Source organism: Onychomys torridus, chromosome 6 (genome assembly GCF_903995425.1).
Source record: "Onychomys torridus chromosome 6, mOncTor1.1, whole genome shotgun sequence".
NCBI classification, from domain to species: Eukaryota; Metazoa; Chordata; class Mammalia; order Rodentia; family Cricetidae; genus Onychomys; species Onychomys torridus.
The window spans coordinates 56800035-56822531 of NC_050448.1; the positions used below are offsets into that span (position 1 = coordinate 56800035).

Here is a 22497-nt window from a genome sequence, read left to right on the forward strand (position 1 = left end):
AAAGAAATTGAAGATATCAAACAATGGAAAGATTGCACATGCTCATTAACTGGTAGGATTAATATAGTGAAAATGGCCATCCTACCTAAAGAAATCTATAGATTCAATGCAATCCTCATCAAAATTACAACACTAGTCTTCATAGAAATTGAAAGGACTATTTTCAGCTTCATGTGGAAACACAGAAAATCCCAGACACCTAAAACAATCCTGAATGATAAGAGAACTGCTGGAGATATCATCATCCTTGATCTCAAACTGGGATCATACTTGAGTAATTAATTGAGTAATAGAAATATTACTACAGAGCTATAGTAATAAAAACAGTGTAGTATTGGCATAAAAACAGACATGTTGATCAATGGAATCAAATTTAAGATCCAGGCATAATTCCACACACCCATGGATTCCTGATTTTTGATAAAGAAGTCAGAAATACACACTGAAAGAAAGAGAGCATCTTCAACAAATGGTGCTGGTCTAACTGGATGTCTGCATGTAGAAGACTTCAAATAGATCCATACTTATCACCTTGCACAAAACTCAAGTTTAAGGGGATCAAAGACTCAACATAAAGGCAAATATCCTGAGTCTGATAGAAGAGAAAGTGGGAAATATTCTTTATCATAGGAAGAGACTTTTTTCACAGACACCTTGAACAACAATTAAATGGGACCTCATGAAACTGACAAGCTTCTGTATGGCAAAGGACACCATCATTCAGACAAAACAGCAGGCCACAGAACGGGAAAAGATTTTGACCAATGACATACCCAATATCTAAAATATGTAAAGAACTAAAAAGAAAAAAAAAAACTGGACATCAAGAAAATAACCCAATTAAAAGTGTGGTAGAGATCTAAAAAGACAGTTTTCAAAAGAGGAAACACAAATGGTTCAGAAACATTTAGAAGAATGTTCACCATCCTTAGTCATCAGGGAAAGGCAAATCAAAACTCCTTTCACATTTAATCTTAGACCAGTTGGAATACCAAGATCAATAAAACAAATGACAACTGATGCTGGCAAGGATGTGGGATAAGAGGAACATTTATCTACTGCTGGTGGGAATGCAAACTTGTACAGCCACTATGGAAATTGGTATGGCAGTCCCTCAGGATGCTATGAATAGGTCTGTGTCAAGATCCAGCTATACCATTCTTGTGCATATACTCAAAGGACTCTACCACCACAGAGACACTTTCTCAGCCATGTCAGTGCCGCTGTACTCATAAAAGCCAGAAATTAGAAGCAGCCTAAATGTCCACCAACAGATGAGTGCATAAAGACAATGTGATACATTTATGTAACTGAATATTACTGAGATATTAAAAAAACTCTTCAAGTTCATGAAATTCTCAGGTAAATGGAGTTAGAAAAAAAAATCATTCTGAGTGAGGTATCCAAGACAGAAAGATAAATATGGTATGTATTCACTTATATGGAATGTTAGCTGTTAAGTTCTTGATCAGCAGGCTACAGCCCATATAGTCACAGAGGTTTTTTTTTTCTGTTTATTCTTTTATTATTATTATTACTATTATTATTATTATTATTATTATAATAATTATTATGTGTTTTAAATTTTATACATCAGCCATGGGTTCCCCTGTCCTCCCCCCTCCTGCTCCTACCCCCACCTTTCCCCCAGCCCCTCCCCTCCATTCCCATGTCCTCCAGGATCAAGGCACCCCTGGGGATTCATTTAAACCTGGTGGATTCAGTACAGGCAGGTCCTGTCACCCACTTCCCGACTGAGCAAAGTGTCCCTGTGTAAGCCCAAGGTTTCAAACAGCCAGCTCATGCACTAAGGACAGATCCTGGTCCCACAGACTGGGTGCCTCCCAAACAGATCAAGCCATTCAACTGTCTCACTTATCCAGAGGGCCTGATCCAGCTGGGGTCTCCACAGCCTTTGGTTCACAATTCATGTGCTTCCATTCGCCTGGCTATTTGTCCCTGTGCCTTTTGCAATCTTGGATTCAACAATTCACGCTCTTGCAGACCCTCCTCTTTCTCGACAGTTGGACACCTGGAGCTCCACCTGGGGCCTGGCTGAGGATCTCTGCATCCACTTCCATCAGTTATTGGATGAGAGATCCAAGACGACTGTTAGGGTATTTGGCCATCTGATCACCAGACTCGGTCAGATCAGGCTTTCTCTAGACCATTGCCAGCAGACTACAGAGAATATATCACTGTGGGTTTCTGGGGACCTCTCGAATGGCTAAGATCAAAAGCACAGAAGACAGCTTATGCTGGAGAGGATGTGGAGCAAGGGGAACTCTCCTCCACTGCTGGTGGGAATGCAAGCTTGTACAGCCACTTCAGAAATCAATATGGCGCTTCCTTAGAAAATTGGGAATCCATCTCCCCCAAGACCTAGCTATAGCACTCTTGGGCATATACCCAAGGAATGCTCAATCATACCACAAGGGCATTTGCTCAGCTATGTTCGTATCAGCTTTGTTTGTAATAGCCAGAACCTGGAAACAACCTAGATGCCCTTCAACTGAAGAATGGATAAAGAAAATATGGTACATATACACAATGGAGTACTACTCAGCAGAGAAAAACAATGACATCATGAGGTTTGCAGGCAAATGGATGGATCTAGAAAAAATCATCTTGAGTGAGGTAACCCAGACTCAGAAGGACAAACACGGTATGTACTCACTCATAGGAGGATACTAGATGTAAAACAAAGATGACTAGACAGCTACACAACTCCAGGGAGGATACCTAGAAAACGGGACCCTAGGAAAGACCCAAGGATCACCCGATGACAGAGAAATGGATGAGATCTACGTGAACAACCTGGACGACAGTGGGAGTAATGAAGGGCAAGATTTGAGGGAAAGAAAGCTTAGGGGAGCAGGAGATCTCAGCTGGATCAAGAACAGAAAGGGAGAATGAGGAATAATAGACCATGATAAATGAAGACCACATGAGAACAGGAATAGGCAGAGTGCTCGAGAGGTCCACAGAGGGTTTTTATAGAGTAAGGTACTGGGGGAAACGGAGAATCTCCCTCTGAAGAGGAAGGAGATAGTTACTGACTGACAGGTGTGGGTGGGAACAAGAATGGGAGGGTCCAATGGGGGAGGAGCTAGGGGAGGAGCAAAGAGGAAAGGGTGAGGGAGAATATAGGGAGGGACAGCTAAAACTAAGGGCCAGTTGTGGCGTCATATGGAAATCCACTACAGTGGAAGATTTTAAAAACACATACATATATGAAGGAAATCTAAATGGACTCACCAAATAATGGGGGAGAGAAAACCCCAACTGGACATCTCTCACTACCAGATGAAACCTCCAGTGCCAAGAACCGGTTACATCTAGTTGAGTTGTTGGTCAAAGGAGCTCCGGAAAGCCTCAACAACCCAGGCTATTGCCAAGGGTATTTGGTTGCTGTCCACAAACTGATGGGAAGGCCCTGTCACTGAAGACTGCACTTACATATCTCCTTGAACACAGAGAAATCTTGCTGGTGCCTACCTAGAGCCATCACCTCCTACTGGTTAGTGTTTGTGGTACCAGAAGTCACTTTGCACACTACCAGAGGAGAAAAGTAAACACCAATCAAGCTACAAACCTTACGATAGTGACCTGTCTGCAAGATACTCTGGTGCAATAATGGCACAAACATTGCTAGAGTGACCAATGATTATATGATTAGAGGCCAACTCTGTGAGATGGAACCTGCACCCAATAGTGCTCGGGTGGCCAAGGACCTGAGACCACATAGGCCAGAGACTTATGGGAAAACCAAATACTGCTATTAAAGGACTGTAGCAATAAAACATCTCCTAGTGACATTCTATTATATTCATAGACCAGGGTCTTGCTCAGCCATCACCAGAGAAGCTGCTTCTTGCAGTAGATGGGAACAAATACAGAGACTCACAACTGGATAGCATGCAGAGAATGAGAGAGCTGTGAACGTATGTCTTCATCAGATTTATTTCGTTGGGACACAGGAAACTGTGGAAGTGGAGGTGGGAAGATTGTAATAGCCAGTGGGGATGGAAGACACTCAAGGAAACAGGGCTTTCTAGACACAACAGGGCTGCATAGGTATTAACTCACAGAGACAGTGACAGCATGTACAGGGCCCACACTGGTCTAAGTCAGATGGGGTCCCAGTGCTGAGAGGGAAGTGGACACAAGGCCCCATCCCTAAACCAGAAGCTATTTCCAATGATAACTGCTCTCAAAGAAAAAAATTTTTCCAACCAAGTCTCACTGAGGTTACAAACCACACTTAAGGCCAAGCTCCATGTCCAGCAGTAGATGGCCACTACAAAACGAACTTAATGGTATCTTTTGGAGTTTTAATTTTTTATTAGTTTATTTTGGTCTTACAATACTTTATCTGGGCTTTTAAAAATTTTTTGCTTTATAGGTTTTTTGCTTATTTATATTATGGTTTCTAGATTTGTGTTTTTATGGGATTTCTCTTTGTGTGAATACTCAGAGATCCCCTCCTCCTGAGTGCTGGGATTAAAGGTGTGTGCGTTTTCTTTGGCTTTTTTTCTCTTCACTTGTTTATTTTCTCCTATTCAGGTTTGTTTTTAGTCAATGTTATTATTAGTATTTGATGTCTGTTTTCTAAGGAAAGAGCAAGAAAGGGTTTGGGTTTGCATGGGTAGGGAGGGAAGAGAAGCTGGAGGAGGAGACACCATAATCAGAATATATTACATAAAATATCTATTTTTATTAAAAAATAAAAGATACCACCACCACCAAAACCCCAAATGTATACCTTTATGCCTAACTTTTAATATAGTCTTTTTTTCTGCTTTTCAGAATTACTAGAGTACACAGAAGTCATCAATTCTTCTGACTCAGAAATACCGTTGAAGTAATGGAAAATGATATGTTTAATTTTAATTTAGCATATTAAATAAATTTGACAAGTATTATGGATCATTTGCTCTCTAATATTAATATCTTCTCATATTCTAAAAACCTTGTGCTGAACTTTGAAAATATTTTCATTTTTTGCTTTAGAATGGTTTCACGTATATGCTAAAGCCAAAGTTATGTATGCCTGTACATAGGAATAGAAACAATAGTAAATATCTTTATGTTTATATTATTGGGGTAAGTATGTGAAATATAATCATTTACTCTTCTTTACTGAATGTATCAGATTGGAATTTATATGACAAAAATGTCATTTGAGGGAAAAGAATTCTCCTTGAGCATTCTGATTACATTCATCTCTGCAGCCACAGGTTAGAAGGACAAAAGTTTGTAAACAATAGAAGGCATAAATGAGTTTCCTACTGTGACTGACAGAGTTGGAATACACAAAGGTTGGCAACGTATCGTTTCTTACCAAGAAAAATCACCACGGAATAAATCTGGGCTCCAGTACTTCCCGAGTCTTCTGAATGAAGAGGAAAGCATACTCCATTGGTGCCATAATAGTCTTTAAAAAATTCCTTATTGCCGAGTGGAGCAAAAGCCACTATGAATCCAATAATCCAAATGAAAATCAGAACGGTGATTGTTCTGCCTTTTCGAGGTCTTAAACACCGAAAAGGATACACAATGCAGATGTATTTCTCCAACGTTAGAAATGTTAGAAGTAAAACAGATACTTCTGTGGACAGAATGGCCAAAGACCCCATCAGCTGACAATGAACACTCTCCATCCACGGCTGTGCATGTTTGTTGTACTCTCCCCGAAACTTGAGGTCAAAGGCCCCGATCACAAATAAATATACTCCCATTAGGCAGTCAGCACCTACAAGAGTCCAAAGTTTACAGGTTCAGAGAGACACAAAGTATGCTCATCTTCACACAAAACAGTTTAAATGACCCAATTCCTTCTATATTAAGAGGGGACATATTTTATTCTCTTAAGAATTCATAGGTTGGTTATGTGTCTTGGCAACAGAGTGCTTGCTTAGCATGAATGACGCCCTGGCTTCAACCGCCAGTACCAAGCAAATCCCCCACTTGCATGAGGACCCACTAATCCATTCTCTTTGTTACCACAGTCAGGAGTGGGTACTGCTCCTGCAGATGACCTGAGTTTGACTCCCAGCATATATGTCAATGAACTTACAGCAATCCAACTCCAGGGAATCAGATACCTCTGGCCTCCTTGGAAACTCACACATATGCATGAACACACATCCACATACTTAAAAATTAAAATAAAATAAAAAACACTAAAAAGAGGAGACTGTAGTGAATTGTATACTTCTCTCTCTGTCTTCCTTACAGTGCCAGTCTGTGAGACTGGAGATCCTCTTTGTTTTGGTCTCATCTAGCCTCATCACTTGGCAATTATAAAACAAACCAAAATAAAATCAAATCTGTTAGGCTGTACATTCAGGGGCTTAGAAGGAGGGCATCATTTGGTTCAGCTCTCCCACTGAAGTTCTCCCAGCTCAGCAAGCTAAGAGTACCACCCAAAACTTGGAGACACTACTCCGGAAGTTTTGTTGATAGGAAAATGGCTGCGAGTTTTGAAGTCTACAAACTTAGGAGATAGACGTAATTATGAATAGCTTTGCAGCCAACACAGTTTAGGAGGGCTGGTGATCTGAGCTCACCTAAGCAGTATGCTTGTTCTTGACTCTCTCTTCCACATATGTTTTTCTGTCTCTTTTGAGATTCTTCTGTTCAAAATTAATTAGCACTCAGTGTGTACACTTCTTAGCATTTTTGCCTTTTAAATGTTCTTTCAATTAGTGTGTATTTATTACATAAAATGATGATTTTCATTATGTATTTTCTTTTTATTGTACTAATGTTTTAATTAATTCTTTGAGAATTTCAAGGTATTTTGGTCATTATGACATTTTCATAAATATATATAATGTGCTCTAGCATTATTTCCTTTTCAAGCAAAAACTGAGATTTTATTGTTTAAATATTTCTTCTAAGTCCTTAAAATCACATCTTGTAGAAATCATAAGGCTGATTCTAATTTTTTTGAAATGCCTTTTTTAATTGAATTTTTTATACAATAAATTCTAATCATGCTTTCCCTTCCCCCAACTGCTCTCAGATCCTAACTCCCCTTTCTCCCAACTCTACACCCCCCTTTTTTCTATTGTTTTAAACAAAAAGCAACCCGAAATACATGAGCAAAAGAACAATAAGACCAAAAAAAAGCCAAAACAAAGCAATATGGGACAAAGGTCTACAAAAGACCACTGAGTTTGCTTTGTGTTGGCCAGCTACTCCTGCATGGGGCCTGCCCTGAAATGTGGTTAATATACCCAGTGAGATGTCATTGGAGTATACTAATTTTTCTCTTGTGAGCATTGACTCTAATTTTTAAACAATGTAGTTATTCTCTCACCTTCAGTAGGGAAATTAAACTTGACTCAGAATTTTTTAGCTAACCGTACAAAGTTGTAAACATTTCGTTGGGTTCTGTCTCTCACATAGCAGAGCTTGCAATGAAAACAAATTGGACTCAGGCTTTGAACAGTGTCTGGAATAGCGCATGTGGCCACTCATGCAATGGTGGACATTGTGTGTGGGGCTGCTTTACTTGGTGAGGGGCTACAAATACATACTCGGCTTTGGGACATCCTGAAGTCTGATTTAAAAAAAATTTTTTTTTCTTTGTAATCCTCATTTACATAATTTACAATCCCATTTTGAAAACTTAAAAAAAAACTAACACTACCTGGAAACATTTCCCTCTTTATATATTTAAGCTTTGAGTGAAAACTATTTTAGCAGCCCAGAGACCAGAAACACTTTGAGTGGTAAAGTCAACGTTCAGTAACTAAACATGCAAACCAAGCAACAAATGCAGCTCTGGATATGAAAATGTGGCCACGAAAGGTGACAGTTTCCTTCTTCTTTTATTGAAAATAGATTCTTTCCTCGTGCAATACATTCTGATACAGTTTCCCCTCCTTCCCCTCCTCCCAGTTCCTCCTCACCTCTTCTCCCCTCTGGATCCTCCACTCCTTTTCTGTCTCTCATTAGAAAAGAACAGGCTTCTAAGAGATCCAAACATGACGAAATAAAATACATAAGACGAAGCAAACACTATCATATCACACCGGGCAAGTGATGGTGGCACAGGTCTTTAATCCCAGCACTTGGGAGGCAGAGGCAGGTGGATCTCTGGGTTTGAGGCCAGCCTGGTCTACAGAGCAAGTTCCAAGACAGCCAGGGTTACTTACACACAGAGAAACCCTGTCTTGAAAAATCAACAAAACAAAACAACAAACTATCATATTGAGTTGGACATGGCAACCCGACAGGAGGAAAAGAGTTCCAAGAGCGGGCACAGGAGTCAGAGACCCACTTGTTTCACAGTCAGGAGCCTCACAAAAATGCTAAGCTCAGCTCTAATACATACGTAGAGGACTGGTGTGGGCCCACGTAGGCCCCGTGCTTGCTGCTTCCGTCTCTGAGCTCATAGGCGCCTTGCTTTGTTGGTTCAGAAGGGGAACTTGACAGTTTCATTTGTTCAGTTTAGATTTTTAAAAAAAAGATTTATTTATTTTAGTGTGTGTGTGTGTGTGTGTGTGTGTGTGTGTGTGTGTGTGTCCTTATGTGTGGAGGCTGAATGAAAGCATGGGATCCTATGGAACTGGAATTACAAGCAGTTATAAAATAGCCACTCTCAACTGCTGAGCCATTTCTCTGGCTCCTAATCTTTCTTAGTTTAAAAACGAGCTTTCTTATGACTAAAGTGATCTATTTTTTTTTATTGTAGAAAATGCAGAAATACCATATAAACAAAAAAAGGAAGATTTTAAATTTCATAATTCTAACACTCATGGAACTTATTCTCTCTCTGAAAAATTTTTAAAGATTTATTTGTTTTATGAGTATAGTCTTGTTTTCTTGCAGGTAAGAATGTGTATCACATGGGTGCCTGGTGCCAACAGAGGTTATGGATGGTTGTAAACTACCACGTGGGTGCTGGGAACTGAACCTGGGTCCTCTGTGAGAACAACACATGCTGATTCATCTCTCCAGCCTCTTCAGCCTCTCTCTCCCTTTCTCCCCCTCTCTCCCTTTCTTTCTTTTTCTAAAAATATTTTATTCTTATTTTTATTGTGCTTGTGTACATCTGTGTGTGTATGTGGGTGTGTGCACATGCTTGCACCCGCCTTTGGAGGCCAGAGGTGTTGAAGTCCCTGGAGCTAAAATTACAAGCTGTTGTAATCCACTACATGTGGATTACAGCTGGGAACCCAACTTGGGTCTTCTAGAAGAGCACTATATGCTCTTAACCATTGAGCCATCTCTTCAGCCCCACAGAATTTATTTTCTAATAGCAACAACAGTTTTGCACATTTCAAACCTAGTTCCTCTTTAACCAGGAAATACTCACAGCAGAGAGAAATGATGGACATGGCATGCAGCTTGTTCTCAGACCTGATGTATGGTCGCATACAAATGACAAAAATGTTTCCAAAGCAGGTAACTGCAGACACAACCCAGACAAAGACTCTCTGAATGATGCTTGCCAAAAGGTTCTCAAGGGAGGAAATTCCATCCGTGTTGGGCTTACAGCTGCGCACATGTGGTGCATAGCCACAGTACTGAAATTTCTTAAAATAGCTGGTGTACAGAGAGAAGACAGAATTATAGTACATGTTTAACATTAACTTAAACATCATTGATATTTGTTTTCAACGTTTTCTCAGTAGAAAATGTGTTCATATAAGACTTAGTAGAATAGAAAACATTCCTTACTGATCCCTCATGATTCGGAAGTTCAAAATTTAATTCTTATCCACTTAACTTTACAGTAAAAGAATGTGTGGATAAGAACTTAAAGCAAGTATAATGAATACATGTTAGACATGTCTTAGAATTTGCATAATTGGCTAGCTTGTGAACATGAGAAGGAATTTATCCAAAGAAGATTTCAGTGGTGGTTCCAGAATTCAGTCCATATAAACACCTGGTTATAAACCTCTTATAACCATAGCTTGCCTTATAACCACTGCCTGGCTCTTAGGGGGAAAGGAAATGTTTTCTCCTTGCTGCGTCTATCGCTTTGCTGTTACAGAAGTTATAATATCATATTACATTATAATCAGTAACTTCTAAGCATATCTATCACTCACACTAGATTCTGAAACACAATGGAGAATTAAATGTGGCGTGAGTTTCTCGTTGACAGAAACCCACTCAGATAAAGATGTCACCTGGATAACCAAGAATTCCTGTTCTATTGGCAGCAATACCAGCACCACTTATGAGCATTTTTTTCAGACATCAGAAATAAATTCTCTAATGAATTCCATGAGATCAGTGTTAGCATCACCATAATAGGAGATGAATCTTCAATGCAGGAAAATTACTTAGTAGGAGATTTTCTAATAATAGTAGAGATTAGAATTCAGACTGTGTCAGTCTGCCTCACAGGGAAAGAGTGGTGACAAAAAAAATAGAAATTATCTCCATAGTATAAAAATTACAGTAGTAAATGATACAAGGCAGATGGTCATTTTGTGTCTTCCCAAAGGCAAGGTCGGTTGCTGATATGTCTATGGTTGTTTGCATTTCTCTGTGAGCTGTGATGGGGCAGAGCAGACTATAAGGAAGGACATGACGAATCTTTTTGTTTTAAGTGTCTGGGGGTGAACTACTTTCATTAACAGAACTCCAGCAGATACTTGTTTGCTAGTTTGGCTGCTTAGCATAGACTCATCTTTTAGCAATGGTGTCTTGATTTTTCCTGAAGGAAGCCATCCTCCAGCCACAGGACTCATGGTAGACATACAGTGGAGATCCTCCTCTAGCCCAGGGTAAGCAAATAGCAGACGAGGAATCCTGAGTCCTGTTGATGGCGTGTCAATGGCTTCTTTTAGCCAGGTTTGACTAAGATCACTGTTGAACTCTTGTTCCCACAATACCTGCCCAATTCAGGTTCTTCTTTTAGCTATTTTTGGATGTTGTGAGCTACATCAGTTTCTTCAAATATACTCAGTTTTTCTTGGTCAGACTGTCATGTTGAGAGCAAGCAAAGGAGCTTATAAAAGCCTTGTCTCCGAGAAATCATAGGAACAGAAACAGTGGCCTGTGCTAGACTTATAGTACAAGAAAGGAAATTACCACAGTGTGAAGAGCAGTCTAGTACTTACTATGATCTTCAACTCAAAATATGTATAAAGCTTATAATCAATGCAAAACTACTGCACAGAATTTACAAAGGTTACCATTTTATCCATACACTAGCTCCAATCCCACTCTGACATGAAGGACAATTATGGCTGGAGAAGAGTTCTCCTACCTTCATTAATTTGTAGCAACTATTTCTAATTTTAAAATTTGTGTTTATATATTACATATGAATATATGCTATATGTAAATACTTAAAAAGTAGAAATAAATAACTGCTACAAATTTATACGTGTGTGTGTGTGTGTGTGTGTGTGTGTGTGTGTGTGTGTGATGTGTGTCTACACCTGACGAAGTGAAGACTCATGTGTGCCCTGATGTGTGTGTGTAGGTGAGAGAGAATGGCTTCGGCTGTTGGTCCTGACCTCCCACCTTGTTTTTGAGGCACAATCTCTCTTGTTGGTTGTTGCTGCATTTCATATTCCAGGCTATCTGGCTCGCAAGCTTCAGGGTGGATCCTCGGGTCCCTGCCTCCGAGCTCACTGGAGGAGTGCTGAGGTCACAGACACATGCCACTTTTTCTTTTACTTGGGTCCCAGGGATCTGAACTCAGGCATTTTACCTGCTGAGCCATTTCTCCAGCCCTATTTGTAATTGTTTTATGCTACTTATATACATTACTTCTTCTTCTTCTTCTTCTTCTTCTTCTTCTTCTTCTTCTTCTTCTTCTTCTTCTTCTTCTTCTTCTCCTTCTTCTCCTTCTTCTCCTTCTTCTTCTCCTTCGCCCCCTCCTCCTCCTCCCCCCCTCCTCCTCCTCCCCCCTCCCCCCTCCTCTTCCTCCTCCTCCTCCTCCTCCTCTTCCTCCTCCTCGTGATACTTATATAAAATGTACACATTACTAGCTTGTTAGGTAAAATCAGCATTTGTGAATGATATCAGAGATGAGAGTGTCTTGAAATATTGAGTAGACCCCTCTTACATTTGTAGTTTTTGGTATTTGAAAAATTTTCTATAAAATTTTATCAGAATGTGGGAAACTAAAATCCATACATCTAATGCAAAATTTTTGGAGTTAATTTTTGACTACTGATGTCCCAGCCCATTTAGCCTGCTGAAAAGCCCTATAGCCTGGGAGCTTGAACAATGAGAATTTACTTCTCAGTTCTCTACACTGGAGAGCTCAAGGTCAAGGAACCAGCAGATTAGGTGTCTAGTGAAAGGCTGCTTCCTGAAACATTCTTACTGTGTCCTCACAAGGTGGATAGCACAGAAGAGGTCTTTCCTCCCTTCCTTCCTTCCTTCCTCCCTCCCTCCCTCCCTTCCTTCCTTCCTTTTTTTTTTTTTTTCTTTCAGCTGAGGATCGAACCCAGGGCCTTGTGCTTGCTAGGCAAGCACTCTACCACTGAGCTAAATCCCCAACTCCTCATTTTCCTTTCTTAAAGTTTGATACTTTCAATTTTCTCATTTTCTCTTTCTTTTGTGTGTGTACATTCATGGTAGAGACCTAAGAAGAAGTTAGGAAGTTTCTCTCCGTTACTCTCCTTCTTATTTCCTTGAGACAAAACCTCTCACTGAAACTGGAGCTAGGCTGATCACCTGGCAAGCCCTAGTGATCTTTCTGTCTCTGACCACCTCAAATACTTTGGTTACAGGCTCACATGGTTCTAGGCGTACACAGGTGCTGGTGAACTCTGGTCCTCACACCTTCATAGTACTCTCCCAGCTGAGCTATCTCTCCAGCACGCTCCCCCATTTCCCTTCCTCCTGCCACTTGCTGGGAATCCATCAAACCCAGAGCTATGATTCACTAGCTCCAGTCTTTCTCAAATTCATTTTAATTTTGAGGCAAGGTCTCACTATGAAGCTTTGACTAGGTTAGAACTCTCCATATAGAGCAGGCTGGCTCCAGACTCAGAGATCCACCTGTCTCTGCCTCCCAAGCGTTGGGACTGAAGGTATGCACCACCACCGCTGGTTTTCAGTTCTGTTTTAAAAAGACACTAATGCTGTTCATGAAGGCTCTGCCCTCTGGAACTAATCACTTTTTCAAGGCTTTATGTTTTAATCATACCATCACTCTGGAATTAACACTGTAACATATGATTTGGAAGAGGGACACAAATACTAAGCACACAGAGGCAAATTAGTAGAAATTATTAATCTCTCACTTGCATTTAGTTTGGGTATATTATCATAATGCATGGGGGACACAAAGCTTAGGATCAAGGTGAACAACATGAAAACATCTACTTACATGTGAGAGAGATTCACGAGAGGTCTAAACATCCTTTGTTGGATATTCGTAATCTCAATTCCTTCTAGGCTGCTAAAAATACCAAGTAATAGTCAAGAGAACATATGTTATCCACAGCATAGTAAAATAATTATTTTTGTGAAGGACAATGTAGTAAAATGGTTTAAGTTAACATTATTCTAAGTAGAATGCTCAGACTCAGCCTACCTAAACACTTCTTTAGTTTAGAGACATGTTTATCTTGGTTTTTAAAACAGTTAATGATATAATGCCTAATTCATGCTAACTATTCCATAAATACTTATAGAGTAAGTGCATACACATTATATTCTAGATATTTAAAAACTTTTCTAATACCTTTAAAGTCATACTTTTTTTCTAATAAAGTGCTCTTTTACTATAGAATAGTTAAATAAGATTAACCGAGGCTTATCTTTTAAAGACAAGTCTTAGACATTAATAGAATTTTTGTCTTGTGGGAGGCATGATTTATATAAGTCTAGAAAATTCTATGTTAGGGTAAGGAGGCTAATCCTGGTTTTCAACTTGACTTACTTAGGAAGAGGGAACCTCAGTTGATGAAATTGTATGCATCATTTTGGCCAGTGTGTATATGGCATTTTCTTGATTAAGGATTGACGTGAGAGAGCCCAACCCACTGTGGGTGGTATCATCCCTAGAAAGGCGGCTGGGGCTGTTTAAGAAAGCCTGTAGAGAGAGCCAGGGGATGCAAACCAGCACACAGCCTTCCTCCATGGTTTCTGTTGTAAGCCCTGAGTTCCTGCCTTGGCTTTCCTCAATGAACTGTAACCTATAAGCCAAATAAACTCTTTTCTCCTCAAGTTGTTTTTGGTGAGTGTTTTACTATAGAAATGGAGACACAAACTGGGACTTATGCCTATAGAAAATCTTAAGTACTAAGAATTAATGGAGTGCTGAGTGGTGGTGGTGCACTCCTTTAATGCCAGCACCCAGGAGGTAGAGGCAGGTGGATCTCTGTGAGTTCAAGGCCAGCCTGGTCTACAGAGTGAGTTTCAGGACAGCCAGAGTTACACACAGAGAAACCCTGTCTTGAAGCCCCCCCAGCCCTCCCCAAAAATAATTAATGAAGCAATGAATATGCCCCATACATTCAGAGAATGTAAATGCACAATTCAGTATAAGATCCTGGTGACAAAGAGAGATGTAGAGATTCATTATCATTTAATTTTTAGCTTATTAATGCTTGAGGTAGAAATAATAACTATCTGTTTATGGTCAACCAAGGACTCATATTTTTGTGGAGCTAGAAATAAAACATAATTAAAAGACATGTTATTAGTATTGAAGCAAAACTGTATATGAATATACTTACAGAGACTTGAGTTTGCTAAGATAATCAAATTGATTTACTTGAATTTTCTGGATTGGATTATAGGAAATATTCCTGTTTAAAAAGAGAAAGTAGTAAGTTATCGTTCTTGGGTCATGAGAATTTATTTGTTGACTTTGAATGGATTTGAAACATTTACCAAAAAATAGTACAGCTCAAAGTATATTGAAGATTCAAATGTAAGACATGAGACCTCCATGACATTGGCCTTGCAGTGACTTCCAAAGCTCAGACAGGAAAAGCCTGGATGGGACTTCCAAAATGCAGACAGTAAAATCAACAAGAGACAAAGAGGGCCACATTAAACTAAAAAGCTTCTTCACACCATAAAAGAAGTCTTCAGCATGGAAGAAATGATTTTCAAAGCCTTCTCTCTTTTCCTCCACTTCATTGTTTTGTTCTAGGGATGGTAAGGACACACTCTGCCACTGAGCCAGATCCCTACCCCTGCAAAGCATATATCTGGTGATGAATTAGTATCTACAAAGATATAAAGAGCTCAATGCAATTGTAAAAAAGACAAATAATCTGATTGAGAAAAAGATAAAGAATCTGAGCAGACATTTCTCAAAAGAAGACACACAAGTGACCAGCAGATATATAAGGCACATTCAGAATTAGTATTCATTAGAAAAATGCTAATTTATTTATTAGAGACAAGGTATAGCTGAGGATGACATTAAACTTCACTGGATTTGGCCTTGACCTTTGAACTTCTGAACCTCAAGAACAGGAGCCACACAAAATTCTATTGCTTATAAATTAGCCAGGCTGTGGTATGCTGTTGTATTAGCAGATGATAGACCAGATCAATACCAATGAAGGGAAAGATAGTCTTGTTTGTGGCATTGGAAAACTCAGTCCCTATTAAAGTTTATAAACTCATGTAAAACATCAAAGAAACACAAATAGTAAAAACAATCTTGAAAGAAGAACAAGAAAGTTAGGGTTTGCACAATAAACTGTAGCTATGTAGACCAAAGGGCTCAACCATACAGCCCAGGAACAGCCCCACTCAGACATAATCAGATAACTTTAGACACAGGTGCCAAAGCCATTCAATAAGGAAAGAACAATATTTTCAACAAAAGTGTTGGGAAAATTAGATACCCTCATGCAAAGAATTAGACCCTTCTGTACTATGTACTCAAATGGATCACATGCTTACATGTAAAGCTATCAAACTAGAAGAAACTATAGGAAGAAAATGGCCACTATATCATGGAGAGAGCAAGTACAATGGTGGTTGCCAGGGGTGGGGCAGGACAAATGTGGAGTTAGTAACTGGATGGTTACAGGGTTTCAGCTTTGTAGGAAGTAAAAACCTGTGGGGGCAGATGTTGTGAGAGGTGAACAACAATATGGAAGATCTTGATGTAATCTAATGGTACAGAAACAGATGGATGATTCATTGCTATGTGTATTTTATCACAATTAAAAAATAAGATCAAGAAAGGAAGTGGTGGGCTGGAGAGATGGCTCAGAGGTTAAAAGCACTGGTTATTCTTCCAGAGGTCCTGAGTTCAGTTCCCAGCAACCACATTGTGGCTCACAACCATCTATAATTTGATCTGGTGCCCTCTTCTGGCATGTAGGCATATATGTAGGCAGACCACTACACATAATAAATAAATCTTTAAAAAAGAAAAAGGAAAGGAAGTGGTAAGACACTTACAACTGTGATAGCTCCTTCAGGTCCTTAAATATATTTGGTGGAAGATTTTCAATCCTGTTACTTCCCAAATCCCTAGGGAAACAATTGTAAACATGTCACACTGTTTTCTGAAGACTTCATTCATTGGTAGAAAATTCATTAGGAAACTAGTTACAACTTTCCAACAGCGCCATTCATTGGTGAGTTGTGATAAATACCAAGAAGCAAATGTCTCCCTGGGGTGGGGATTGAAGTCACAGCCTAGTTCCTGCTCAGCATGTGCCTGACTACTCCAGGCCCAGGAAGTCAAGAAAGAGGCTTTAAAGAGGAGGTGAAATGGGGACACACAATATTTTATCCTGAATCAGGCATGGTAATTCATACCCATAATCCCAACATTTGGAAAGGAAAAGCAGGAGAATCAGAAGTTACTGGACATCCTCAATTATAATTGAGTGTGTTCAAAGCCAGCATGGGCTACCAAAGCTCCTCCTCCCTCAATTTTTTAAAGTTCCATATCATGTTTCCTTGGAGACAAGTCATTGATGGTATTTAATCTGGCTTTGACATATTAATTTCCATTTGAGGTCTGCATGATGTTCCGTCATCCTTTCTCTCCCCTTCCTCTCTTTCTGTTTGAGTAAGAACATGATTTGAGGCTCTGGCTTTTCTTTTGCCCTAGTTTGTTATGATTACCTCAAAGCATGTCATTTGAGGCTCAAGTTTCTTTCAGAGAGATGCATAGGCTCATATTATTCTGGGCAGAATGTATGTGTGCAGAAGGGGCTGCCTAACATGATGTCACCTTGGAGCTGTAAGGGGCTTTCAGCAGCAGTGGCTGTCAAGTTTCGCCAGTGGCAGATTTATGAGAAAGGCTTCTGCTGTGGATATTGATTTGTATAAATAAAATGCTGATTGGCCAGTAGCCAGGCAGGAAGTATAGGCGGGACAAGGAGAGAGGAGAATTCTGGGAAGTGGAAGGTGAAGGCAGAGAGATACAGCCAGCCACTGCCATGGCAAGATGTAAGGTACTGGTAAGCCACAAGCCATGTGACAAAGTATAGATTAATAGAAATAGGCTAAATATAAGAGTAAGAGCTAGACAATGGTAGGCCTGAGCTAATGGCCAAGCAGTTTTGCTGTGGATATCACTCTGTGTAAATAAAATTCTGATTGGCCAGTGGCCAGGCAGGAAGTATAGGCGGGACAAGAGAGAAGAGAATTCTGGGAGGTGAAAGGCTGGAGAGAGGCTGTCAGCCACTGCCATGACAAGAAAGAAATAAGGTACTGGTAAGCCACGAGCCATGTGGTAAAGTATAGATTAATAGAAATGGGTTAATTTAAGATAAAAGAAGTAGACAACAAGAAGCCTGCCACGGCCATACAGTTTGTAAACAATGTAAGTTTCTGTGTGTTTAATTGGTTGGTTCTGAGCATCTATGGGCCTGGCCGGTGAGAGAGATTTGTCCTGACTGTGGGCCAGGCAGGAAAACTCCAACTACAAATGGCGCCCAACGTGGAGCAAGAGTTTCCACCTAAAACCTGACAAAAAGATTCTAAAACGGAGCTAAAAACAGCTTCCTAGTTGTCTCTCTCAAGTTAGCGGCAGCCTGCAAGTTTGAGCTACTATGGCGGGTTCCTGGCGTGTGTGTCTGACCTGCAGTGTGGCGGGAATGAGGAGTCTACAAGTGGCACTTTACTCTGCTGTGTAGTGGATTTAGCCTTTGCTAGTTAAAAAAAAAAAAGTTTCTGGGCTATGCACTACTTTGATAGAACTGCTTCTGATAGTTGATGGTACACATGGCTCCAGACCCAGAGCTGGAGGTAAACTGTACCACCGCCATGTTGGGAAGCTGAGGTGGGTGGAGCCAGCAGCCACAGCAGCATTTCAATCTTACAAAGATGGATATTACACAGAGAATCTGGTTTGTGTTGTCTTTGGGATTTTTAACTGCAGAAAAAGATTTGATTGTAAAAGCTGTTGAGTTAAACAAATATGTAAATTTTAAAGGTAACTTGACTTCAAAATTTGGATCTAAGGATATGTTGCTTTGAAAAAGAGTCTCTGCTTTTGTTTCCACAGAAAGCCAGGGGCTGTGGATTTGTTCCAGATTAAGATACATCAGGTTTGATCAGCCAAGACCACCTGAAAGGTCTCCGATGACACCATGGCCCAGATGATCCAACATCCTGAATGGTTTCAAGGCAACTGGCTCAGAGGTTTACCCTCACGGACCACTCCATAATCCTAAAATTTTCTTTGTGTCCCCATAAGATACAGGGCCCCCCTCCAGCAGGAAGTAGTAAGAAAAACTATGCCCACATTCCCAAAATTATCAAGCTGGCTTTGGAGATGGAATTGGCTCACTCCTTCTCTAAACCCAGACATATTGCTAAAAAAAAAGGTTAAGAGATTCTTGTGTCCCAAATCAGAAGAGCCCTCTAGTGTGGGACAGAGAAAAACCAATATTTTTCTTTAAATCAGGTTGATTATAAATACGATCTCTTTCTAAAGAAAAAAAGGGGGATATGATATAGATATAATAGGAAAAAAGTGTAGATTAAGGAACTTACTTTTAAAGAACAACAACTTGTTTAAAATGTTTTACATTGGTATAGATTTTAGTCTATTGATACAAGCTTAAAGTTAATTTTGTTATACTGTGTGTATATTTCTACTCTTGTTTAAGGTATTATGTTTATACAGCTCATTTAAAATTGTAATGGATAATTAAAAATAGATTAATAACTGGTCATCCATGATAATCATACTCATAGCCATGTCAGTTAAGTCTTCTAGGTATACACAGAGATATTTCAGATAGACAGGTAATCTTCAAACACTTCAAAGGTCTACAGAATATGGCATTTAAACTATTTTTAAAATTTAAACTTTCTGGACAATGAGACGTGTCTGCTTCTGGCAGCACCAATTTACTTCAGAGAGGAGGATGGGCATTGAAGACACTTCATATGGAGTTTATCTTCACCTTGGCAAAAATAGCCATTTGGGCAAGAAACTGTTCTTGCCTGGACTGCTTTGATTGACTGGACGTGCAGGACCCATAGAAAGCTGACCACTAAACTTTGCTTGACAAAATGGTCCTTCAGGTTCCTGCTTTGCAGAGGAAACTGCCAGACATTCTACAGGACACTGAGAGAAGTGACCAAGAGACTCTAGCCCTGTGGGCTGAAGACAAATGCCCCAACTTTACAAAGAAACATTAAGTGACTGTCCAGGCTGCCAGCTGTCTCTGTCTACCCTGCAAGACTCCTGAAAGTTGCTTGCATCCTTCTCCTGGGTCTCAGGTAATATTATATCCTTCTGAGGTCTTTGATGTGGTTGAAGACTAGATAATTATAATTTTCTCAGTTATGATAAAAGATAAATTAGATATAAAACCTTGGACTCACAAATATAAGATAGATAGGATATCTTCTTTAATATTGTAACTGTAATTCTTGCTTGATAATTGTTTTGTTATATGTAATTTTACTATGTAAAAGTTAAAACCTTCCTAAAAAAAAAAAAAAAAAAAAAAAAAAGAAAAGGGGAAGTGCTGTGCATATTGCTCTGTATAAATAAAATTCTGATTGGCCAGTGGCCAGGCAGGAAGTATAGGCGGGACAAGAGAGAAGAGAATTCTGGGAGGTGAAAGGCTGGAGAGAGGCTGCCAGCCACTGCCATGACAAGAAAGAAATAAGGTACTGGTAAGCCACGAGCCATGTGGTAAAGTATAGATTAATAGAAATGGGTTAATTTAAGATAAAAGAAGTAGACAACAAGAAGCCTGCCACGGCCATACAGTTTGTAAACAATGTAAGTTTCTGTGTGTTTAATTGGTTGGTTCTGAGCATCTATGGGCCTGGTGGGTAAGAGAGATTTGTCCTGACTGTGGGCCAGGCAGAAAAACTCCAACTACACAGTTTAAATAATATGAATGTCTGTGTGTTTTTTTATAAGTGGGTTGTTGGGCTAACAGATAGGGCTTGGTGGGGGCTGGAGAGAAGCTCTCCAACTATAGGCTTCAGTTTCTTTTAAACAAGAAAATGTCTCAGTGAGCCTGAATTAGGTGATTGTGAATTAAAACAGAAAATGTAATTCTCCCACCCACCTCCATGGGGACAGGCAGGAGAAAAGATATGCTGTCACCTATGTCAGTTGGCTAATCAACTTTGAAAGGCGGGATGATGTTTTTTAGATTTTTATTTTTATCATTTTTTAAAATTAGTAATAAGTCACTGTGTGGTTATTTGGGAATTGGCTGGCAGGACAGAAAAGTCTGCCTATATGTACTTGTGTCTGTGTGTGGCTAAGTGTGCAAGAGTGGAAGAGATTGAGAAGCTCAGATTGTCAGATCCCCTCAGAGATGGAGTTACAGGTCCTTGTAAGCCACTGACAGGGTGCTGGGACCTGAACTGGGGTCTTCAGCAAGAGCAGTGCAAGCTCCTAACCAATGAGCCATCTCTCCAGCCCTGATAGGTTGATTGAGGCTCTCTCCTTCCTCCCCCCTCTCTCTGTCTCTCTGTCTCTGTCCATCCATGTCTCTCTCTTTTTGACACAGGGTCTTATGATGTAGTCTAGGTTGGCCTTGAGATCATGATCCTCTACCTCCTGAGTTCAGGGATTATAAATGTGTCCCATTATGCCTAGCTAGCTTCAATGAGTTTTTGACACTAAAAAGAAACAGCCAATCCAATCTGACAAATACTATCAACATTGTTGTTATAAGTGCCTTTTTTTCAAACTGTACATGTATATACTTAATTTCATGGCTGTCTGTGATTTACACAGTCATGGGTGAATCTTCTATAAAGATGCATTGTTCTTATTTGGCAAAGGAATCTGTACAATTTTCATCCTTCAGAAATCCCTTCCATAATTTACAGTGGCCTAGGTGACAAACTCAAAACTGCTTAGCATGATGTAAGATATCTTGAAGTAGTGACATACATTTCTAATATCACTTCCTGCTGCTGTCTCCTCAGACACTTCCCCACAGCCTACACATGTGCAGGGAAGCTGTCTAACATTGTCCCTAACATTCTATCTGAATTCTTTTTTTTTTTTTTTTTTTTTTTTGAGACAGGGTTTCTTTGTGTAGCCCTGACTGCCCTGCAAATTGCTCTGTAGATCAGGCTGGCCTTGAACTCAGAAACCCGCCTGTCTCTGCCCCCCAAGTGCTGGGATTAAAGGTGTGTACCACCTCTGCCTGGCTTAATTCTTTAATTTTTTTGAAAATGATTTTATTCTCCCTCTCTCCTTCCCCCTCTCCCCCCTCTCTCTCTGTATGTGTGTATATGCACAGATATGTGCTGGTGCCTTTAGACTTTAGAGTTAGAAGAGGGTGTCAGATCCCTTGGAGTTGAAGATACAGATGGTTGTGAGCTGTCCAATATAAATGCTGGGAACAGAACTCCAGTCCTTTGGAAGAGCAATATGCATTTCTAACTGTTCTCATAGGCCTCTGCATACTTTAATTTTTGTATGAAAGACTCAGTAATTCAGTGTTCGGCCTAGATAATCATCAAAACATGTAACCACATTCACTACAGGTTATTCCCAGACTAAAATAGACAATGGTCTGAAGGGTTCACTGATGGCTCATATTATCTTATTCTGACCACCAATCATCATAAAGCTTTAGGTTCATCATATGCTTTCTTTGATGGCTTTGTAATTATGCTATTGGTATTTAAAGGGGGCATTAAAATATTTTGAATGCATCTCCCACTTCCATCACTGTGGATAGTAATCTTATCCACAGCAGTGCTGTATTTCCTTATGGGTCCAGGATAACCCTTCAGTGTCAGCTTCAGAATTATATCTTTGAGTCTTGTGGTTCCTCAGTCTGAGCCTCTGGGAAACTTAATGACAGATATTCTGTCCCCTTGAAGCAATAAAACAGAACAGTGTAGGTTATATTCTACTTATTAATTTTACCCTGGTCTTATTCTTTGTCTGTATTTCCTTTATCTAACTTATCTTAAGTATTTATTTCACATTTTATTTTATATTTACTTTTGTAAGCTATCTGAATTGTTTTGTGACCAATGTTACATATAAATACTGTTTGGAAAGAAGAAATTAATATTTCTTAAATATACTAACATCATATATATATATGTAATATAAAGTAAAACTGG

At 39.7% G+C, this 22497-nt stretch overlaps 1 protein-coding gene across 2 annotated transcripts in view; it reads right to left on the reverse strand.

Annotated features, from left to right (window-relative positions):
• Window positions 1-22497, reverse strand: part of Rxfp1 (relaxin family peptide receptor 1) — a 132838-nt gene that overhangs the window by 7569 nt on the left and 102772 nt on the right. For both annotated transcript variants that reach the window (XM_036190591.1, XM_036190592.1), the window contains 5 exons: window positions 16372-16443; window positions 14679-14750; window positions 13325-13396; window positions 9332-9561; window positions 5345-5755 (listed from right to left, as the gene is read on the reverse strand). In XM_036190591.1, the coding sequence (XP_036046484.1) occupies window positions 5345-5755; window positions 9332-9561; window positions 13325-13396; window positions 14679-14750; window positions 16372-16443 (857 nt within the window). The remainder of the gene's footprint in view (window positions 1-5344; window positions 5756-9331; window positions 9562-13324; window positions 13397-14678; window positions 14751-16371; window positions 16444-22497) is intronic.